Source organism: Mustela lutreola, chromosome 3, assembly GCF_030435805.1.
Source record: "Mustela lutreola isolate mMusLut2 chromosome 3, mMusLut2.pri, whole genome shotgun sequence".
NCBI lineage: Eukaryota > Metazoa > Chordata > Mammalia > Carnivora > Mustelidae > Mustela > Mustela lutreola.
In genome coordinates, this window is record NC_081292.1 from 99,101,115 (window position 1) to 99,119,606 (window position 18,492).

General features: G+C 41.5%; 2 protein-coding genes and 1 long non-coding RNA gene across 7 annotated transcripts in view; 1 reads left to right on the top strand and 2 right to left on the bottom strand.

Annotated features, from left to right (window-relative positions):
* Positions 1-9,197, bottom strand: part of ARHGEF4 (Rho guanine nucleotide exchange factor 4) — a 94,290-nt gene extending 85,093 nt beyond the window's left edge. For 4 of the 5 annotated variants that reach the window (XR_009351797.1, XM_059166549.1, XM_059166548.1 and 1 more), the window contains exon 1: positions 8,584-9,195. Coding sequence is in view for 4 of the 5 variants with exons in the window: in XM_059166549.1 (XP_059022532.1) it covers positions 8,584-9,040 (457 nt within the window). In the remaining variant the exon portion in view is untranslated. Of the gene's footprint in view, positions 1-8,583 lie in introns of all 5 variants that reach the window. The other variant, XM_059166546.1, reaches the window with a different exon arrangement.
* A 146-nt stretch (positions 9,198-9,343) lies between these two features.
* Positions 9,344-17,659, top strand: LOC131826890 (uncharacterized). The gene is made up of 3 exons (XR_009351798.1): positions 9,344-9,433; positions 14,330-16,031; positions 17,524-17,659. It is a non-coding gene; the product is annotated as an uncharacterized LOC131826890 (long non-coding RNA).
* Positions 13,858-18,492, bottom strand: part of LOC131826886 (uncharacterized) — a 166,614-nt gene continuing 161,979 nt past the window's right edge. The window contains 2 exon segments of the mRNA XM_059166544.1: positions 13,858-14,416; positions 17,566-17,692. Of these exon segments, the coding sequence (XP_059022527.1) occupies positions 17,677-17,692 (16 nt within the window). The 3' untranslated portion in view covers positions 13,858-14,416; positions 17,566-17,676.

Genomic DNA, 18,492 nt, shown 5'->3' on the forward strand with positions numbered 1-18,492 from the left:
AAAAGAATTTAGTTTTCTCTTTGTTAAAATGACAAAATTTTCTTGGATTATTGGTTTGCTCTTAATAGGAAGTTGTAGATTATTTGTTGCTTTCCTTGTAATCTGCCTAGACAGCAGAGATTCTGTATGTTATGAAAACCATTCTTTGTGTTTTATGTTGACTTTGCCACGTCTGATTACTTCAGATCACAAAGGTTTCTTAGTTAGAAAAGAGCTAAGATTCCTTGCAATAATGTTTATTTTAGAAATATTTTATTGTCACTTCTGCTAAACAGCTAGTCAAGTATTGTTCAGTAACTCATGATCCTATCTTATTCAATGTTCAAATCTCCTGACAACTTTTGATATTTTGTCCTTCCAAAATTAAATCCTTTATAACTTTTGAACCTGAACCTGTCTTTGGGATTTCCTGGAGGGTATTTGGAAAATCATAAAGCATCTGTTATTTCACCTTGTGAAAAAGACATGTGCTAGAAATATTTAGGTTTATTTGATATGTAACCATAGATGAGTTGAATAGGAAGAGCTGTAAAATTAGAAGAGATATCTAACCTTCCCTAGGTTGTATATAAATGGGTAAAATGTTAACAGAAATATTTCAGAAAATGTATGCAATATGGAAAGTTCCAATGCCCTTGTCACCCATGATGTGTTCTTATATGTCAGAGTTCTACTTTGCCTGCTGTCATACAACAATAACATAGTATTATAAATTATGATTTCATTGATTTTTAAAAGTTAAGCTAGTTGCAACTTTACTCCTTTAATTTAAATCTAGCATTTTGTAGGCTGGTAGTTTTCAACAGGGGATTAAAATAATAAAACCTATGCAATTTTATTAATATACAGATGTTGAAGACCTGCTTCAGACTTATTCAACCTGTTTATAGATATTCTTAATATATTCTAACTACATGGTTGGTATATTCATAACAAATTTTGTCAGGATTATTACATATTATATCTGAAGATTTTTTATGTAGGGATATGCTCATTCATTTAAATAAATTAGCTATAATGTTAACTATCTTCTTTGAAAATACAGCTAATCATTATGTTTATAATTATAATATCTGAAATTTTTTGATTGACTTTATTATCTTGCTTTGTATATAGCAGAAATATCCAAAATTCCTTATCTGTTACACTATTCTTATTATGAATTCTCATGAGATCTTCACCTTTTTTTTTTAAGATTTTATTTATTTATTTGTCAGAGGGAGCAAGAGAGTGTGCATGAACATAAGTAGGAAGCAGGGGGAGTGACAGGTAGAGAGAGAAGCAGGCACCCCCCTGAGCAAGGAGCCTGATGTGGGACTTGATCCCAGAATCCTGGGATCATGACCTGAGCTGAAGGCAGACATTTAATCAACTGAGCCACCCAGGCATCTCGAGATCTTTCACTTTTAAAAATTATTGGTAATAATTTAACCATAGCCACTTTAGGTCTTCTATAGATAGTTTTTTGTTTTATTCTGATGCTACAGCTAGTGGCCTAAAAACTTCCTCAACAAAGAACCTTCTCAGTACTCCATGAAAGGGACTATGCCAGATACTTTTGGGTGTCAGGTTCTGATGATATCACATAATCAACTTTGAAATTCCAGCAGTGGATTTCTAAAACTCTAGCAGAGAAGCAGATGGATTGAAGAGATTACAAACCCAAGATAGACCAAAGTGATAATTACCTACATTAAACTGAATAATTTGATTAAGGATGATAATGAGTTTTATTTGCAACATTGTTAACATTCTAATGTTCTAATTTCTGGATATATAAGGAACTCCCCTTTTATTCTCTTAAGTTATTTTTAATTGATAAACAGCCATTTGGTAGAATATGCTTTTGTAAAATGAAACATTTATTAATTATACCTTTTTCTCCCTGCCTGATCCCTGCAGAATTTGGACACTCTGAATACTCTTATGTTCATAGCAATATAATTGTTTGCACAGGTTCAGAAAGAATCTGTCCTCCTTGTTTAACAGGAGGAATACATGGAAACTTGGCTATATGATTAGAATGTCATATTTAAAAATATGAATTTAATGACACACACCCAGACACTTTTAAGGACCTAAGTTGACTTCATGCAGCCAATGCTTACAAAGCCTTCTTAGAAAAACTGGTCTGATTTGGGGCTTAAAGAATTCCCAGACTTATAGGTCAGTGACGAAGGTCACTATCTGGCAGGCTCAAGAGCATTAGGATATTTTGGAAACTTTTAGAAGGGAGGAATTCATCCAAATCTATAGGTAGTGTAGGTGAGTGGTGGGTGGTTCATGGTTTGGCTTCCTAGCCTCTGATGTACAATGCTCATAAACTGGAAGACTCCATGTTGTCAAGATTTCAATTTAATTTACAGATTCATTACAATCTGTATCAAGATTGCAGAAGGACATTTTGTAGATATTGACAAATTGATTCTAAAATGCAAATGGAAATACAAAGAAATTAGAATAACTAAAGCAATATTGAAAAAGAAGAATAAAATGAGAGGTTCACATACCTTCCTCAAGAAATAATATAACATTAGGGTTAGACAAATACAGACAGTTGAGTTTTGACAATATGAAGGCAATTCAGTGGAGAAAGGATAATCTTTTTAATGAATGGTGCTATAAAACTGAACATGCATATGCAAAAAAGTCAACTTTGTCTCTTACCTCAAACTATATAAAAATTAACTCAAAATGGATCAAATATCTAAGTATAAATTCTGAAAGTATAAAAACATCTAGAAGAAAACATAGGAAACTCTATGTACTCAGGTTCAATAAAGGAGTTCCTGGATACAGCACTAAAAGTACAGTCCATAAAAGAAAATTTATAAATTGAGTTTCACTGAAATTATAAACTTTTGCTCTGCAAAGATGCCATTAAATAATTAAAATACAAGGCACAGGCTGGAAAAAATATTTACAAATTACATATCTGACAAAGTACTTGTACTCAAAACTCAGTAATAAGAAAACAAATAATCCAATAAAAACTGGGCAAAAGATTCAGGCACTTCACCAAAGGAGAAGATATCCATATGGCAAACAAGCATATGAAAAAAATGTTCAACATCAGTAGTCACTGGGGATATGCAAATAAAGCCAAATGGGATATCACACACCGAAGAGAATGGTTTGATACACTGGCAATACTAAGTACTGAAGAAAATATGGAGCAATGGGAACTGTCATACTCTGATGGTGAGAGTGAAAGTAGTAGCTACTTTGAAAAAGAGTTTGATGGTTTCTTATAGTTAAACATATACTTACAAAACAACGCCACAATTTACTGCTAGGTGTTTACCCAAGAGAAATGTAAACTTATATCCATACAAAGATTCTTACACTAACATCATAGTAGCTTTATTTAACAAAATAAACAAAATTATATATAGCCAAAAACTGGGAACAACCCCCAAAACAGCCCTTCAATTAGTGAACCTAATAGATGAACTATGGTATATCCATTTGGTGGAATAATATTCAACAAATAAAAGGAAAAAACGACTACTGATACATGCAAAACCATAGATGAACCTCAAATGTGTTATCCCAGGCAAAAGAAGCCAGCCTTGAAAGGCAATATGACATGATTCCATGGATGTAACACTCTTAGAATAGTCAAACTGGCCAGGAACTGAGGGTAGGGGAGGGCAGTGACTACAAAGGAGCAGCATTAATTTTTTAGAGTAATAGAACTCTTCTGTGTTTAGATCACAGTGGTGATTACATAACTGCATACATCTGTAAAAACTTATCACCATAAAGAGTAACTTTTACTGTGTTTAACTTTAAAAATAAAGAAGGACAGAAAGTATGCAAGCATTTGGCCACATTAGTGTCCCTCTTAAAACCTTGCCAAGGCTCCAAGAACTGTTAGCATGGAGCCACAGCCTGGTCTTCCTTATCTCTTGCTATGGTCCTTATTCCAAATTATTTGCAATTCCTGCATATTTAAAGCACTTGGCACAGTACCTAGCATAGGTGCTCTAAACACAGGCTCCCCTCCCTTGTACATCTTTCTACATTCATGTTGGCTCTTCCTCATGAAGGCTCTTTCTACTTCTCACCACACAGCTAATTTGCAGGCAATGGGACTTAGGCAGTACCTTATCCTAAAAGGTTTCTCTGACTCACTTCTCCCTCTCTCTGCCCCTCATAACTAGTAGGGTCTGGTGCCTCTCTTCTGAGCTTCCTTGGGAAAGCTTGGGGATGTACAGTAAAGGTTTGGGGATGTTCAAACCTTATACATTTTGAAGGAAAGGCTGGCCTTCAGCTGGTTCTGGAGAGATTGACTCTAAGTCCTTGCAATATCCTGTCTGATAAGAGTGGCTTTGTATACCTGGGGTCTTCAACCACCCCAGATACTTTATACTAACAGTGTGATTTATGATGGGGGTTCCTGGGTAATACTCTATCAGTGTGACCGCTGGAGAGCTTGGAGACTAAGCAGCTAAGGTCAGTCTTGTGGACACTATGTGCCTAAGTAAATGACCTCCAATTAAAAACCCTGGACACCAAGGCTCAGGCAAATTCTCCTGGTTGGCAATACTTCCTGCATGTTGTCACACACTGTTGCTGGGAAAGCTATGCATGGTCCACATGGTTCCATGGGAGAAAACATCTGGAAGTATACACCTGATTTCTCTTATATACACTGCCCTACACTCCTTTTGCCTTAGTTGATTTTAGTCTGTAGGCTTCCACTGTAATAGACTGGAAACATGAATGTAACAGCTTTTCCAAGCTCTGTGAATCTTTCTGGAGAATCATTCACTGAGAGTGGATGCAACTTGGGCTTGGGCACCAAGGGCTTGGTGCTCCTGACTCACTACATCATCCCATTGGATTTACTTCTATTAGAGCCCTTATAATGAACTGTCACTGTCTGTCTCGCTCTGCTGTCATTTATTTATGGGCAAAATGTATGATTTGTCTTATTTGTCTACCATCTCTAGTGCCTAGTACTGTGCTTGGGACATGCTAAGTGTTAAACAAATATCTGACCACAAGACAGACCTAGCCTTCTGAAAAGTCTGATTCCTATCTGAGTCAGTAAAATGCCTCAGAGACTTGCAGAGGAAATGTGGGGGTAGCAAGCATTCTCTCCCAAGAAGGAATCATATGACATTAACCATGCAAAAGCACAGGTAGTGAAAACTGTCAACCCCAGAAGCCTGAACTGAGAAATAATTCTGTCAGACAAGATATCCAGAATAGAAATCTGAAAAGCCTTAGCCCAGCAGCAGCAGTGTGATAATATAGCTGAGGGCTGCAGAGACTACAGGCACTTGATTTGGGGGGTGAGGGGAATGAGAACAGTGGAGTAGAAAGAAGGGTAACAGAAATTCCACCTTGTCAACTGTGTTTAATTCTCAGAGTCTGTCTAAAAGGAAAGCCTTCTCCACACCAGGAAAAGTGAAATTTCAAAGGAAAATGCCAAGATTGGACATTTAAGATTCAAAAAGTCTTTTGGAAATAAGGAGAATTTACAGCTCTCTGCTAGATTACCTAGCTGATGTTCTGCTCTGCAGGTAAGTATTGCAATTCTGCCCTCAAGGACTAGCCCTTCTGGTTCTTGCTGACAACTACAAAAATGTTTAGCAAATACACTCCATTACAAAAATCACAACAACAATAATTAAGTTTGCTAAGGATCTTTTACTGGTAATTCTGAATCTTTTTTAAGAAAGAAACAGTTCAATTAAACACACATGTATTTTGTTTCAGAGCTATAGATGGAACAGAAATACAATATAGAATATACAAAAAATGCTGACTCATGGAGGGTATCCACCTGAAATCAATAGCTGTGACTAGAATCATGGAATTTTATAGTTGATTAGAGAAGGAGTCATGCTTTCATTTTGAAAATGAGATAACTGGGATCTAGGGAAAAAATAGCTCTCAAATAAAGATAACAGCATGCAAATAGCCAAGACATTACTTCAATATGTACCCTCCCCTCCCGTATGCCATCCAACACACCTTTTCTTTATGGACCTGGCACTCCACTGGAGCCTCCACTCCAAACCTGGTAAAGAGCCCTTATCAAATCACATGGGTCCAGGCCTGAAGCTTTTGTTAGACATGGCCTAGCTAGGCAACTTTGAATAAATTATTGTATCTCTCTGATCCTGTTTTTGTACCTGAGTTATAGGATAATAATGCTTACCTCACTGGACTTTTATGTGGTAAAGAAGTTAACATGGACCATAAGAAGATGCTCAACAAATTCCCTTTGTTCTTTACATTGAATCCCCTTCCATGGCAGCCTTTCCAACCAGATCTCCTCATCTAAACCACAAATCTAAAAAGTACTACTCAAGTGCCTATTTTCTTAATTTCTCTCAAGGATGGAATAGCTAGTGCTGTTTTAGAAGAAGAGAAGAAAATTCATGCATTGCATACAGTAGATGTCTTAGGACATTAGGGTTTAATTCTCTCCTGGAATCCAGTTGTGATGGTGTCATGGACTCATAAAACTCTACAGGGTCCATGGTAGCACCGCTATGAATATAGTATTGAATACAACTGATACAGGGTCCCCCAAACAAGGGAGGGAGTAGAGGGTTGAAGGTTGGGATTGAGAGCAGGGGATCAAGAGGGGATTTAAAATGCCTTCAAGCCCTGGGTCTCTGTGGTTGGTTACTGATCAGCACTCCCTGAGCTCTTTATGCCTAGCAGTACCTGTGTTCTGTGAGGGGTGCGGCATTTGCTTCTGGGTCTCACATCAACTCTTCCAATATCATGTTGCTCTAAACACTGTCCTTCCATTATAGGGGCAACTCTGAGTTCCTCAAGGAGCAGCCTTCCAGGCCTTAGCTTTTAACTTCTTTACCTCCTAACACACACATATATACCACCCCAGACCTTCATACCCATATAGCTGTTATCTCTAAAACTCATTCAGGTGGCCTCAGTGCCCCTGGTGTGGTCTGGGGAGTCCCTGAATCTCAAGGTCACCTAATTAACCTAGGTCTCTCCCATTTCCATCTGCTTCACTCCTGCCCTGGAGCAAAGGAGACCTTGGAGGTACCAGGGCCACCTCTTGATCTTCTCTGGGCCTGTTTGCCATTTCTGGGGTGGAACACGTAAGCCTTTTCACTCTAAAGTGGAAGGAAAGCTATTTGGGCTGAGAGAGAAAGAGAGAGAAAAGCATCCTTTATCAGTTTCCTTAAAGTCCCACTTATGGTATTATCTTGCTTGGTTTTCTCAAGTTGCGTTCTATCTAAGTACCTGAGGAAGGGAGGGAATGGAGAGTTTCAAGGGAATTGGGATGGGAAGGAGTCAGCTGTAGAATTCTGAAAAAACTTTTATTTGGACGAGACACCAACTTTTCTGAGTTTCACGTGTTTGTTTCGGGACAAAGCAGATGAGAATCATGGAATGCTCAACACAATGGGCATCCTTCACTTTCCTTTTCCAAACCCATCTATTTTAGAGCAGGGTCCCAACCCTGTATCTGCCAGTAAGGGTACTCTCACAACCCTTGGAAGTCAACCTTTACTCCCCAACATGGCCTGTACTCCACCCTTGGGGAAAAGGGGTACGGCTGTCTGTATGGCCCCCTGCTCTTCTCTGGCTCTGCTGCTTTGACCAGGGCACACGCACAGCCTTACCTCCACATCAAGTCCTTGGTAGGACCATATAGCTCTCACAGGTCGCACCCCCTATACCACCCCCTATACCACGCACAAGCATAGGGCAAGTGTTACCTTCCCCCAACTCCCCATTTCTGATTTCTGGGCAACACTTATCTTCCTTTAGAGCTCCCACATCAGGAACTCAAAAATAACTTGTTGAATGTTTGCAAGAAGTAAAATATAAAGAATCCCGTTTGCCAACTAACCAAGGGTAGGCCAATACCATTTATAAAACTAGTCTGGACTTAATTAATATTTAGGGTCAAAGTCTTTCACTCTATAGCAAGAATTGGGCCTTCTGAATAGAAAAGGGGGGCACTAGGGAAGCACATGGTCCCTGGAGCCCCAGAGCAACCCCATCTCAGAGAAACAGCACTGCTTATTTCAGAGGGCCCAAGACAACCCCCTTCTCTGGGTGGGGAGCCTGTTCTGAAGCGAGGACCAAATGCACTGAATCCTGTCCACCTTTGGCCAGAGAGCCCTCTCCTACCTTCTGTTTTACAGAGCTCAAAGAACTGCAGCTCAGAAAGCCAGACAGGTGTCATTGGTCAACAGTTTGGGGAAGGAAAACAGAGGATCAAGGACCAAATTCTGTTCTCACCTTAAGCACTCAGTTTCCAGTTGACGACGCGCCCTGCTGGGGGTGGGGGAAACAAGGTCCCAGCTGTAACAGGTGGCCCACTGGTAAAAGTAGGTGAAAGAAGGGACAGGATGGTGGGAGGTGGTGGTGGCAAATCAGAAGAAAACCAGGGAAAAGTAAAGGAATCGGGGGAGTAAATCAATGGGAAGCAAGGAACCAGAAGATGGAAACGAAAAACAGGAAAAGTGAGGAAGGAGTGGAAAGGAAGCAAGACAGTCTCCAAGGGTAAAGGAGAGAAGCAGCAGCTGGAGAAAGGACAGACCCGGGGAGCTGCAGGGGCGCGGGCGGCGCCCTTACCGGCGGTGGCCGAGCGCAGGCTCTCCAGGCTCCAGGAGCGGGACAGGGCACCGCGCATGCCCCCGCTGCAGCCGCGGCCGCCGCACACTACTCCGCTGCTGTCCGAGTCCGAGCCCGGAGACAGCCCGGAGCTACTGCTTCCGCCGCTGCTGCTGCTAGTGCCGAGGTCGCCGCTCGTCGGCCCGCTCGAGTCGCTCGGGCATTGCTGCGCCCTCATGCAGGCGGGCCCGAGCACCAGCCACAGGCTTGGGGGCGGCTGGGCCGCGGGGGGAGGCGCGGGCCAGGGCGCAGGGGCCGCTGCGGTGGTGGGGCTGCCAGGCGACAGGGCGAGCGAGCCGGAGCCCACGCCGGACCCGGCAGCGCCGTGGGAGGGCGAGGGGCGTGCAGGCGATCGCGCGGCGTCCTCGGCCCCATCCCCGTCGCCACACGGCCGCAGCTTCGGGCCAGCTGACATCATGGGGCTCCGCTAAGGAGGTTTCCGGACGGGAGCCGCCTGCTCGGGCTGTGCGGCCACGGCGGCGGGGACCCTCTGCAGGCACGGGGCACGCGCCACTCAGGGTCAGGGCAGGCGCCCACCCAGGAAGGCACGGCGCCTCCGCTCGCGGCCAACTCCCTGCCTGCCTGGCGGGCGCAGATCGGCGGCGGCGACCAGGTTGCGGGTCGCGGGCCCGGTCTGCACGCGCTCGCGCACGCGCGCACGCAGACCTGGAGTGACAGCAGGCGCGGGCGCGGCGCGCGGGGGCACCTGGCCACCCTTGTTCCCCGCAGGGCCGCGCCCCCGCAGCCAGCATTCGCGTGCGTCTGTTAGGATAGGGTCATTCTGAGAAGGGGACACCTCGAGGCCACGGTGGTGAGTAAAGCCAGTGGGCTTTTCTTCTTCAAGGATCCCGCTTAGACTGCGGGCAGTGCCTGTGTGTCCATGTGGGGTGGGAACGCAGATGTGAGGCCACACTCATCCAGGGGCAGTGACTCTGGCATGCAACCGTGAGCCCTGCTGGGGGTGGGGGAAACAAGGTCCCAGCTGTAACAGGTGGCCCACTGGTAAAATAGGTGAAAGAAGGGACAGGATGGTGGGAGGTGGTGGTGGCAAATCAGAAGAAAACCAGGGAAAAGAAAAGGAATCGGGAGAGTAAATCAATGGGAAATAAATCAATGTTTGGAGATAAGGATTATTAGGGAAGAAAGTTGCTGTTTGCTTTGACCCTTCCAGACACTGTGAGAGTTCTGTGGGTTCTTGGAGTATGCCTAAAAGGTGAAATACCTCCACTGTTCCAAACCAGAACAATAATATGAACAATAAACCAGAACAATAAATGAAGTGTCTATATGAAATATAAAATCTGGAAGGTGAAAACAGTGGGAGACTTGGTCTTGGAGATGTGTGAGGGGAGTCCTAATATGGATTGATATTAGCTGATCAGGGCTGCTGACCCTCCCTCCCAACTTCCCACTCTCCCAGCCTCCCACGCCCAGTATTGTCCCTCCTCCAGCTCCTCCAACCCCCTAGGGAGATGGTTGTAAAGTGGCTGAGGTATTAATGATAATGAGGATAAAATGAGAGGTACTTGCCACACACCTGCTGGTATAGGGTGGATGCTGGAAAAGTGGTCATTTTCTCCCCTTCCCTGCATTTGGGGTCCATTTCCTGTGGCCCATCTCCTTCCTTAAGCAATATGTGCTCCTAGGTCTGTACCATAAGGGACACTGCATCATCATAGCTATCTATCTCCTCTCCTTGTAGGCCTTCTGTTATCTTGTCTATCAGATGAGTATATTAATATCTGCAGGTATTAACAGATGCAGGGGCTGGGGATAATGGCATGCCAACATTTCAGTAAAGCACAAAGTTCTATACAAGGATAAGGTAATATTGGTGTTGTTGGGTGTTCAGTGGATGGGCACTAGAGGGTGACTGAGCCAATCTGCGTCTTGAAGACCCCTCCCTCAATTTACTTTACTTGTCTGGGAAAACTGTGCTTTCCTAACAACTCCGTATGCCTCCATCCTTTCCTGCCCTTGGGAAGAACAATTCTTCCCTCCCCTTATTCCTGATTGTGGGTGGTTCTGCGAGAAGAGTCTCCCTCGTATTCTTGTGCAGCTCTCTGGTTGAGGACTTGGAGATAAGCTCTTGTGGGTGAGGAGAAGTGCTCAGGAAAGAGGTGGTCATTGCCAGCATGAGACATAGATCAAGAGACATCTTTCCCAACTCATCAGCAAATCTGAGTTCTGCTCCAGAGTAAGTGTCAAATTCTCCTTGTCTTTACTGCTACCATTATCACACTGGATTTAGAAGACAGCGCCAGTTTTTTTTAACTTACTCCACAGAGCAGCCTGCAAGAACTCCAAAATATAAAGCATACCAGGTCATGCTCCTGCCCTCCAGAATCGTCTCCTCACAATTAGCCAGACCTGCAAGACCCTGTGTGTTCTGATTTGAACTATGTCTGCAACTCTTATCTCCTCTATTCTTTGCTCTCTGTGTTTCACCTACTGTTGCCACCTTGCTGTTTCTCCTTCTAGCCTCAGGGTCTTTGCACTTACTGTTCTTTTTACCTGGAATACTCTTCTTTTGCTTTTCAGGGCACTGGCTCTTCCTCAACGTAGATCTTAGAAAACATAACCTCCTCAGCAAAACTTCATTTATCCTTCATTTATCTGTCAATGGTTTGTTGTTTATATCTCGTCTGCCCCCATAGACCATGGGGGCTGGGCCCATTACAGGCTGAGCGCTTTGTGCATGCCTGTGGAGGAATGACTGGGGGCCTGGAACTGAGCAGGAGGCCAACTAGGCAGGAAGGGAGCATTCTTGTTCTTTGGGATCAGGCCCTTGAGCAGATGATGTGTCATCCTGAGTGGATGGATAGAAAAAGTGTAGATAAATATTTTTCAGATAGCAGGAGCCATGGGCAAATCTAGCCTCTGTAAGCCACTGACAGCCAGACAGCCAAGCGCCATGCTCCTTTAATTCTTCCTGAGACTTAGTAAACTCTTACTTGAACCAGCTATCCTGGTCTCAGCTGTACTGCTAAGTTTGAGTATGAAAAATGGATCCACATTTCTTAAGACCACGGTGATAATGGCAGCTAAAATTAAAGTTTTTTTTTTTTTAAAGGACTTATTTATTTATTCCAGAGAGAGAGAGAATGCATGCATTGGGGAAGAACAGAGGGAGAGGGAAAGAATCCCAAGTAGATTCCCCTCTGAGCATGGAGCAGATGCAAGGCTCAGTCTCACAATCCCAAGAGAATGGCCTGAGCCCAAACCAAGAGTTGGATGCTCAACCAGCTGTGCCACCCAGGTGCCCTGGTGGCTAAAATTAATGCTTATTGCCCAAGGTTAAGGAAGTTTTGGGGGATAAAAGTTGATTCAGTGAGACTTAGCTACCTCCCTACCATGGGAAGCCCATCAAACTCATCGATTTCTGATATTATTAAAAGAGAGAGGAGATTTTGGTTCTCTTAATATCACATGATAGGTTTATAATTATAAGTAATTACTTCTCTCTGTAAATTAACAATAATACAGTGTCTTTATCAGAAGGGTCAGCACAGAGGATCACTGTTTGAGGCTGGCTCAATGATGTGAAAATAGGAGCTGTAATTGAACTATACATGTAGAAACAGACATAGAATGGGATTGAAACATTTCTAAATTTAGGGATAGACTTCCTTCCTGTCTCTCTTGACTAACCCTGTACTTCAGGTTCTACAACAGTATTAAACAGAAGAAGCTTTAAAATCAGAGAGATCTGAGTTCAACTTCTGGTTTTCTCTTACTACTTGTAACTTTGGGTAAATTGTTTAAACTTCTTAAGTTTTTTCAGGATTATTGTAAGGATTAAATGAAGTGCTATGTACATACTCAACAGTGTCTAGAAATGTCTGAAATGTTAGCTGATATTTATTAAGTATATACTAAATGTTAAGTATTTCATATATATTATTTAACTTCCACAATAACTTTACATAATAGGTACTATTAGTGGCCTCTCCTTTTTTTATTAATTTCTTTTCAGCATAGCAGAATTCATTGTTTTTGCACCATACCCAGTGCTCCATGCCTTATGTACCGTCCATATTACCCACCACCTGGCTCCCCCAACCTCTTACCCTCAAACCCTTCAAAACCCTCAGATTGTTTTTCAGAGTCTATAGTCTCTCATGGTTCATCTCCCCTTCCAATTTCCCTCAACTCCCTTCTCCTCTCCATCTCCCTATGTCCTCCAGGTTATTTGTTAAGCTCCACAAATAAGTGAAACCCTATGTTAATTGACTCTCTCTGCTTGACTTATTTCACTCAGCATAATCTCTTCCAGTCCCTTCCATGTTGATACAAAAGTTGGGTATTCATCCTTTCTGATGGAGGCATAATACTCCGTAGTGTATATGGACCACATCTTCCTTATCCATTTGTCCATTGAAGGGCGTCTTGGTTCTTTCCACAGTGTGGCGACCGTGGCCATTACTGCTAAACTTTGGGGGTACAGATGGCCCTTCTTTTCACAACATCTGTATCTTTGGAGTAAATACCCAGTAGTGCAATTGCAGGGTCATGGGGAAGCTCTATTTTTAATTTCTTGAGGAATCTCCACACTGTTCTCCAAAGTGGCTGCACCAACTTGCATTCCCACCAACAGTGTAAGAGGGTTCCCCTTTCTCCACATCCTCTCCAACACATGTTGTTTCCTGTCTTGCTAATTTTTGGCCTCATTTTTAAGTTGAACCTAACAAGCTAAGAAAGATCCAAGGCCACTCGTCTAGGAAATGGTGGAATTGGTTCTAGTGCTCACCAGCTATGCTTTGAACCACTATGTAATTTGTTAATTCCTTTCCTCCTAATTCTAAGCATTCTCTAGACAGTTCTTGTTGGAATATTATCAGTATCATTGATAAGAGACACTGTGAGCCTACTTTGTACAGAGCATAATGCTAGTTGTTGGGTATATAATGAGGAAGTTTAAGCAATGGATCTTGATATCAAGTAAGTCTGATATGAGCTCAGTCATCTAACTTATCTCCTTTAAGACTCTAACTGAAATTACTAATAGGTTATAAAAATAGGGGAAATTAAGAATGACTTCATGCAGGCAAGACAATGACAAATTCTCCTGACACACTTCCCAATGTAACTTGTAAAAATTACTTAAAAGTCACCACTTAAAACCTCTGGATATGGTCCTCAGGGGCCGTTTTTGGTTTTTTTTAATTTTTTATTTCAGCCTTTAATACATTGTCTACTAAAAATCAAGTTGTCAAGACAGGAAAATATTACTGGTTTTGTTATTACAAAAGAAAAAACAAGTGAGAATTTTTAATTCACAAAGGATGAAAACACAAGACATTGATCTCACTGTACATACAATATTACAATAAACTAATTAGCTGCAGACTAATAAAACATTTAAGACTCCACATACATACATATGTACTTTGAAACAAGAAACACAGGACAATTTTAATCTTTGTTATGCCCACAGCTACCAAGAGAAAGAGCATCACAAATAAGGAAACATCTGTTCAAGAAAATTAAGGATGGTTACTAAGAGGGGTTAGAGTCTGTGCGTTTTGCGAGCATTTTGATTTGAACTAAAAACCACTCCATCTACCCTTCTTCCTAGCTCAAGAGTTGGAGATTCTACTCCCATGGCTAAAGTCAAGAACATAGGGCTTTCTCTATTACTATCTCTTGGCTGGAGAACTCACTTCCCTAAAGAAGCTGTGTTTTTCACTCTGTCCCCAACTACCAGGGCTCTGGAGGTGCAGAGGGCTTCATGCGATGTGATGTGCATCTGCTGTGCTGGTGACTGGAAGAGTTGTATCTGGCTCTGCTGGCTCTATAAAGAGAGAAGTGGATATGGAGCAATTCATCTTGGGCACCAACTTATGGGGCAGATGGTAGCATGCTCCCACATCAGGCTAATTCTCGGCTATGCCTCAGCTACTCCTTCAAACACAGAAAAGAAATACTGGTAAGAGGCGAAGCTTTCAGCTGGAACTCTTTACAGCTCCCTCCAAGGTGACTGAATTTGTGATATATTTTATACAAAAGCTTACATTTTTACTTCCTACTCAGCCATGTTTAAAGGATTTTAACAGGAACCTATGACAGTCTCAAGAAAAAACCAGGAATAAGATATTTGAGGGGAGTCCTTCTGGGATCAGAACAAACACCAAACCCAGAACTCTGAAACTATTTCTTCAAAGGAGTGAGAATTTAATTGAATTAGTTTGTAGAGCAACTGATGTCCCAAGGCATTGTTGTAAACAGTAGAGCAATCAACTGCCAATCAGTGGAGTTTAAGAGCTGAGTTTAACAATAAAAGGGTCAATCCATCAGGAAGATATAACAATTAAAACATATATAGGCCTAATAACAGAGCACCAAAATACATAAAGCAAAAGCTGACAGAAATGAAAGGAGAAAAAGATAATTCAACAATAGTAGTTAGAGGTTTTAACATCCAACTTTCAGTAATGGATAAAAGAACTGTGCAGAAGATCAAGCAAATAGAAGACTTGAACAACACTACAAACCTAGACCTACTAGACATCTATAGAACATACCATCAAATGATAGAGTATACATTCTTTTCAAGTGCACATGGGATATTTTATAGGATAGACCCAATGTTAGTCCATAAAACAAACTTCAGAAAATTTAAGAGGAGATAAAAATAATACAAAGTATGTTCTTTGACCACATGGAATAAAATTGGAAATAAGTAACAGGAAATTTAGGAAACTCACAAATACCCTCCTAAATAACCAATGGATCAAAGAACAGATGAGAAGAAAAATCAGACAATATTTTGAGATAAATGAAAATGAAGACAAAATTTGCCAAAACTTATGGGACACAGCTAATGCATGCTTGCTGGGAAATTTATAGCTACAACTGTCTGTGTTAAAGAAAGAAGATCACACCAAAGAAAAAAAAAGAAAGGAAAAGAAAAAAAAGTGCTGTCTCCAGTGCTCCATGGTAATAAGCCCTTGCTGGTGAGGGACTGATGTCTGTTCAGATAAGACAATAGAGAAATTTCACCTATAGAAAAACTAATAGGCAAAAGAAATGCAGATGAATTTGGAAATGAATGGGAGAAAAAGTTTTACAAAATTCTCTATTTTCTGTTTTTAACAAGCTTTTAGAGGACATTGGAAAGGTTTAATGGAGATATTAAAAGTGCGATCACTGAATCACAAATCCTAATGAAGGCAATTAACAGGTAGATAAAACCAGAAAAACAAAGAAGAAAAAAAGACTAAAAATTTCTCCCAAAACTAAGAGGAAAAAGGATTAAAAAAAAAAAAAAGAAAGAAAGAAAGAAAAGAATGAGAGAGGTACCAAGGATAAAACTGGAAATATAATCTACAGAAAGTAGAAATCTCAGAAGCTTGAAACAGAACAGTTGGAGTAGGAGCAATAATTAAAGAAAAGAATGCTTTCTTAAGGTAAATGCAGAGATCCAAGCCCATATTAACTTGACCCTCCTATTAACCCAGTGAAATGGGAAAGCTGGAATTATCATTTCTTTTTCGAATAATAATGGAATCTGAAATACAGAGAAACCGAGGGATGTGTCCAATTTCTCATCCCTATATCAAGTGCAGCTAGAGCCAGTGCCCTAAACTCTGACATCCAAACCAGTATTCTCGATAGACAGACATACCAGGACAAATGTGTCACTGAGATTTTTAAATTTCTTATTCTGCAGTAAATTCACCTATCAATTAATTCAATGAACATCTGAAATAATAGGACTATGTGATTATTAAGCTTTGGCTTTGTAAGGATGTTCTAACTTCAAGGGCCAAAATCATCCATGAGGATTATTACTGGAAAAATGCTGCTCTAATCCGTTATGGTCCCTTCCATGAGCCTCTAAATAATCCCATGACTTAATGAAGAGCTATGTTAGAAATATCTTTTTTTTTCCCCCTTGAAAAGATTCTTTCAGCAGTTGTAAAGTAACTTTTCATGACTTTTCTTATTGTGAATTCATGATCACAACCATTAAAGTCCACTCCATGATGCAGCATAAGCACATACATTTGTGAATGGAAACCAATCATGTCCACCAGCTAATCAGAGCAGCCAGGTCCCCAGGACCAGCATCAGTATGCACTGAGTTGACCTTCCTCAGGATAGCATATGCCACATTGATGCTCAGAGCCTGGTCACTCTGCTCCTATCAGTCCTATATTCCCACTCCCCAAGTCTTGACACAGTACATATTTGACAGATGTAGCTAGCTTGCCTTTTTAATCCTGTCTAGGGCTTTACCATTCTTTATCCTTCATAACACTGTATTTGGCTTCCCCTTCTAGCCAGCTTTTAGACAGTAAGATTCCAATCTAATATAATCTGTACCCTCTCAAGACGTAATACCTGTCCTTCCACTAGAAGTCCTTGAGCATTTTCAACATGCCCATCCTTTCCTGGGTTAGGTCTAGTACAGGTGAAGGTTGTGTATGAGGATGCCCTATGCTTGCTTTCACTGGGGCCCAGCTTCCTTCTGGCACAAAGGCCAACCCTTTTATGGCCGAATATGTGATGTGAGGCTGTTTGCTATAGATTTGGGAAATGGTCTCACAGAGGTGGCCATAAAACTAGAGGAAGAGGCTTGTCTCTTAGAAGGGAAAACACTCAAGTTCTATTCTAAATTAGAAACAACTCACTGTGGTTATTTCTTCTACAAATTATATCCCATTACAGGATCCAAGAGGTGGTCATTAGTTCTACTTAAAATAAACAGAGATAGGTTTGGGAATTCAATAATGGAGTCTTCCTGAATCCAAGAATTCCCTTTCTCAGGGTGTTAGGGACCTCTTCCTAATTGAAGGGATAAGAGATGTTGTCTTATCTGTTTCACCTTTAAGCTACTTTTGCCAGACAAGTAAACATAACAATCAACAACACTCTCTCACTTCTTGTTCTTTATAGGACATTGGAGTGTAAAACAGAAGAGAGAGACACATAACTCACCAGTGTCAGGTATGTACTCTGGCCAACCCATGCAGTTCAATCCTGTTGGGACACTCTGGGAGAATGGATGTATTCTTCTAGCAAGACTCAAAGACTCTGGAGAGGTAATGGTCATCTTCCTCCAATACTGGGAGAGGAGGAAAGAGGCAGAGAGAAGAAAGGAGATGATATGCTGTCATTACAACATCAAAATTTTTTATGTCTGGGAGCAGGGTACACAGCCAAAATGCACACAGCTTCAGGAGGTGCCATTCACATCAAAATCCATGAGAAACAAACAAACCACAAAACTTCTCCCAGAGTCTACAACCTATGAGGCCATATGTGGTAATTGTGGCAGAATAGGTCGTCATTCCAATCATATAAAAAAATGGGCAGAAGATATGAACAGACACTTCTCCAATGAAGACATACAAATGGCTATCAAACACATGAAAAAATGTTCATCATTACTAGCCCTCAAGGAGATTCAAATTAAAATCACATTGAGATACCACCTTACACCAGTTAGAATGGCCAAAAATAGCAAGACAGGAAACAACATGTGTTGGAGAGGATGTGGAGAAAGGGGAACCCTCTTACACTGTTGGTGGGAATGCAAGTTGGTGCAGCCACTTTGGAGAACAGTGTGGAGATTCCTCAAGAAATTAAAAATAGAGCTTCCCCATGACCCTGCAATTGCACTACTGGGTATTTACTTCAAAGATACAGATGTTGTGAAAAGAAGAGCCATCTGTACCCCCAAAGTTTAGCAGTAATGGCCACGGTCGCCACACTGTGGAAAGAACCAAGACGCCCTTCAATGGACAAATGGATAAGGAAGATGTGGTCCATATACACTACGGAGTATTATGCCTCCATCAGAAAGGATGAATACCCAACTTTTGTATCAACATGGAAGGGACTGGAAGAGATTATGCTGAGTGA